General features: G+C 45.5%; 1 protein-coding gene across 1 annotated transcript; it reads right to left on the reverse strand.

Annotated features, from left to right (window-relative positions):
- Nucleotides 1-387: 387 nt before the first annotated feature.
- On the reverse strand, nt 388-4,318 carry uqcrfs1 (ubiquinol-cytochrome c reductase, Rieske iron-sulfur polypeptide 1). The gene is made up of 2 exons (XM_079292744.1): nt 4,065-4,318; nt 388-1,470 (listed from the first exon to the last, which is right to left on the reverse strand). The coding sequence occupies exons 1-2, from the start codon at nt 4,273-4,275 to the stop codon at nt 860-862; spliced, it is 822 nt and encodes a 273-aa protein (XP_079148870.1). The 5' UTR covers nt 4,276-4,318; the 3' UTR covers nt 388-859.
- Nucleotides 4,319-4,629: the final 311 nt, after the last annotated feature.

Raw genomic sequence — 4,629 nt, forward strand, 5'->3', positions numbered from 1 at the left:
ATACATTTAATGGTACAGAATGTGCCTTGGAAATTTGGTTAAGAAGTATAAAGTGTGATTAAGTGGAAATACTCAAAAAAAGTACCTCAGAATTGCACTCAAGTACAATACTTTCAAACCAGCGACCTGGGCCTAGATCAGAGTACTTGACCCCAAAGTCCAGTTTGTTTGATTAGTGTGAACAGTTTGCTCGCTCAGGTCATCAATGATCTCTGTAATTCATTCCTAAGAAGCCCACCGTCTCTCTGCAACGGACAACATGACTTCACACCAAACACCTCATGTCCTCACACCATGACTAACAGGATATGTGGTGCGTTTTGCCAATAACTAGTATTTCACTATTTTGAAAAATTACATTTAAGCAAAGAAAGGCTTAACACTGGATGCAGGTTGTCAAATAAAATAGAAATCTTTATTAACCAGGCCTGAACACAACATTTGTTCTTTGCAAATGAGATGAACTATAACTTAAGAGTAGCAGGTGTTTTCATTTCATGTTGACGTGAGCTTCAGGGGCGGGAAGAGGAGAGGATGCATCCTCCAAGGGTTCACCCATTTAACTCAAGATGCTATATTGTAAATGATTTGCATTTAAAGAGCATTATGTAAAGTAATCAGAGAACTAACAACAGCCGGCATGTTCACTGAGTGAAACACACTGCAGCATAGAAACATCTCCACATGTACCAGTTATTGATGTGAGCAGCTGGCAGAAGCAACAAGACATGAACTCAGCATTATTACACCTCAACGTTTCCTCCAACGCATCACTATATTGAGAAGACGTCTGTCACACTGATGCTGCTGACAAAGTGAAAGCTGTTGTACAATGAGAGCTCAGTCTGAGGAGTGTGATTTATCCAACAATCACAGTGTCGTCGTCTAGAAACTCGTAGGAGGGAACCTCAAGGTTGAGGGGGGCGGGGCCTTTCCTGATGCGGCCCGAGGCGTCGTAGTGAGAGCCGTGGCAGGGGCAGTAGTAACCTCCGAAGTCACCAGCGTTGGCGATGGGCACACAGCCCAGATGTGTGCACACCCCGAGGACGATGACCCAGCGGGGATTGAGGACCCTGTCGTTGTCGTGCTGAGGGTCGCGCAGCTCTGCCAGGTTCACGCCGGCTTCTGTGGCGATCTCCTTCTCTGTGCGATGGCGGACGAACAGCGGTTTGCCTCTCCACTTGAAGGTCATGTTCTTGCCTTCAGGGATGTCGCTCAGCTTGATTTCGATCTGGGACAGGGCCAGGACGTCAGCCGAGGCGCTCATGGAAGAAACAAACTGAGTGACCACCGTCTTGGCAGCGTAGACGCCCACCACGGTTGTGGCACCGGTGACCAGGTATGAGAAGGTTCTTCTGGACTCGCTGCTCTCCTGCGAGGACTTGTTGGGGTCGAGCACATCTGGGCGCCTGTAGTCAGAGAAGTCTGGTACCCTGACATCTGTGTGGGCAAATCGGACTCCTGCACAGCCTGCAGACGAGAACAAACGGGTCATCAGTTCGACTGCAGTTCGACTGCACCCCTGGGGGTGCGCGAGCTGCCTCTAGGGAGTGCGCGAGAGGAAAAGTGTAATGGCGGTCTGATGGTGTAATAATATTAAATATTTAAAAAAAATGTAATTTTAATTTAAAAACTGTCAGGTGGGACATCTGAAGCTATCAGTCGTAAAAGAGGAGAGGGACAGAGAGAGAGAGAGGAATCGGAGGCGAGGGGAACGGAGAGGTGCGTTATTGGGGAGAGACCGGGAGAAGATATCGAGCCAGAGTCAGAGGAAGATGAGACGGAGCAGACTGGGAAAAAAAGAGGAAATATGATGAAAAGTATGTGTGTCTGGGCTTCACTTGGATTGGCAACGCAGATTGCCCAAAGCCACAGTGCGTGGTGTGCAGTGAGGTTCTGGCTAACAGTCTGAAGCTCTTATTTACGTCGCCACCTGAACACCAAGCATGCCAGTGCAAGTCAAAAGCCCCTTACATATTTTAATATCGAAATTGGAGGAGTTACAAAACAGCCAAAAACAACTGGAGTCTCATTCATGTGTTGGTCTATAAATGACGCACTACGGGCTTCATATCTGGTTACAGAATAGCGAGAAAGGGGCTACCGCACACAATCGCCGAAGACGTGTGCTTGCCAGCTGCCAGAGAGATGGTGGAATGTATGATTGGGGAGAAAGAAGCAAAAAAGTTGTGCATGATCCCGGTGTCCAACAACACTGTGTCGCCGCATCGATGCTTTGTCCGAAGACATCCTGGCTTCATTAGTCAGTCATTAATTGTAAATGAAATGTGATAATCTGCCTCTGAGCCTGTGCGTGTGTGCTCGCATCCGTATTGCTCTTTAAAAGTGACGCCTTGTGTCACTGAAAGTTATTGAAACTTTGTTGCAGTGTTTCAGGGCGTTTACACACCTTCAGTTAGTTTGCTTTGTTGCAGTTGCTCCTTTGTTCGGTTTGTGTTCACACTGCAACATTTAACAGCGGACTAAATCTTGTAAACAAATGCCACGCGTGAGCAAACTGTTCACTCATTGGTCCGATTGTTATGCGGCTATGAAGGCTTAAAAGGCTCTGTTGCTTCTTTTTTTTTTTTATTAAGGGGGGGGGGGGGTGCGCGAACCCGGTCGGGATGTAGAAGGGGGTGCGCGGCCTAAAAAGTTTGGGAACCGCTGGCATAGATCAATTAGAGTGAGCACGAACAAAGTGCTGCCAGTTTAGTGGGGGAGTGTGCCGGAGCAGCTCACATATATGGAACCTTCACTTGTCAATGTATACACATGTCTGCATTTATTGGCAGTTGACTTAAAGTTTTTTAAATTATGCATTTCATTTACGACTGACTGACTGATCTGATTAATTCCAGGTTAATGACAGCAGCTGTGCTAAGATCAGACGTGCCGATATTAAACTTTGTGATGACAGGTAGGTAGTGTGTTGACACCATGTAATGTCGCACTTGCTGTGCGCTCAAGATCAGACTGGAGACGTACACACTCAAAAGATGGGTGAGTAATATATGTTTTCTTCCAACATTTGCACTTTTTAAACAGAAGAAAGACTTTTAATATTGTAATACTTTGTGGAATTGACATACAATATAGCCACCAGCAAGCAGGAAACCTTGAGGGGATCTTCCGCCAGCCAGCTGCCACCTTATTTGAGTTTTGTAATGAAAGATATTGATATCTATTTAAAGTTACTGTGAACAACTTTTCACTGGTTATGAAACAACCTCAATTTAACACGGATGCCTCTATATGACCTTCATAAAAATGAGCAGAGTGGATGAGAAACGTTTACTTCCAGAAATGTTGCCGATTGTTGATGGTCATCAATGTTCCTGCTGACACACTATGGCTGACTTACTCCAAACACAAAGTACAGTATAACCAAAAAACTCAACCCAATTCATTGGACCAAAGAACCACAGACTACACAATAGGAGTAGAACACAAGTGTTGAAGAGTGAGAGCAACATAACCTATGCAGGACATATGGAAGGGCACCCAAATACCCCATTGCATGCTGGGATAATTAATGTTAGACCACAGTAACAGCTGATCTGGGTACAGCCATTAGTACAGTACATCTAAGATACCAGACTTATGGAAATATTATCCACCTTATACCACTGCCCTTGAAACACACAATGACATTAACGGTCACAGGGGGGACATGGAACCGGAACACCGGCTAACGTTACGGTTACCGATACTTGATCGATGGAAGACTATCCAAGCTCCATAGTTCATGTTCCGACCCACAACGTTGCCGTCAGTCACACAAACACGGAATATGAGCAACGTTATGTTGAGCTCAAGTGTAGCGCGCCCTAAGTTAGGCTAACAATATGCTAGCTAACAACCTGGAAGAGCCTGCAGCTAACGTTAGCCAAGCTAACTAAATTATGGCCAACTCACTCCGTGATATACGTGATAAATGTGACTATCACATGTCAGCACACACATAGGATATGACGTTAGACGTAAACCAATACACACGTTAACAACACAAAGTTGACTCAGCTAACGGCTGAGGCAGTAAGGTGAGCCAATGACAGACTTACCATTAATGCTAACAGTCACAGCAGGCCCCGTCTTCGGGCTTTGACCGTTGAGCGATTCGCGGCAGAGCAACTGTTTTTTCGGGTCCAACAAAATCTTCTCTCCCTTCACAACAACCCCAGGTACCAGAGCTTTCAGGGGACCAGCAACAGCAGCCGCTGTAGCTTGCATGTAAGGGGAAAATGCCCCAGACCGGGCAGCAAGAGACATCATGTTCACGGCGAACTGCTGCTACGACGACCTTGCGCTATCTTGACTGGTGAGGTAACAACCTGACGTAACCAAGTGCGTCATTACGTACCCACGCAATGATACGTAATAGTGAGAAAAAACATTCAAGGGTTGTTTGTCATTCTACAACACTGGATTACATCGTATACCTATAACTAGACAACTATTTAATTTTCTTCCTACAAAAAACATTTTGAATATGTGGCTTTAACATGAGCAATCTATCTATTGTTCTTTTGGGTGAAGGTGTTTTGAAGATATGTCAAACTTGTGAAGTGAAGCAGCAATAATCCAGTGGAGCTTCATGTTTTTATGTGTCCATACATCGGTGGGGCA

The sequence above is a fragment of the Melanostigma gelatinosum genome (assembly GCF_949748355.1).
Source record: "Melanostigma gelatinosum genome assembly, chromosome: 2".
Classification (NCBI taxonomy): domain Eukaryota; kingdom Metazoa; phylum Chordata; class Actinopteri; order Perciformes; family Zoarcidae; genus Melanostigma; species Melanostigma gelatinosum.

Bases quoted from the DNA above. Each gene is read 5' to 3' on its own strand.
- uqcrfs1 (XM_079292744.1), bottom strand. From the start codon at position 4,275: ATGATGTCTCTTGCTGCCCGGTCTGGGGCATTTTCCCCTTACATGCAA. The intron at 1,471-4,064 runs GTAAGTCTGTCA...TCTCGTCTGCAG, and splicing joins TGTGACTGTTAGCATTAATG to GCTGTGCAGGAGTCCGATTT.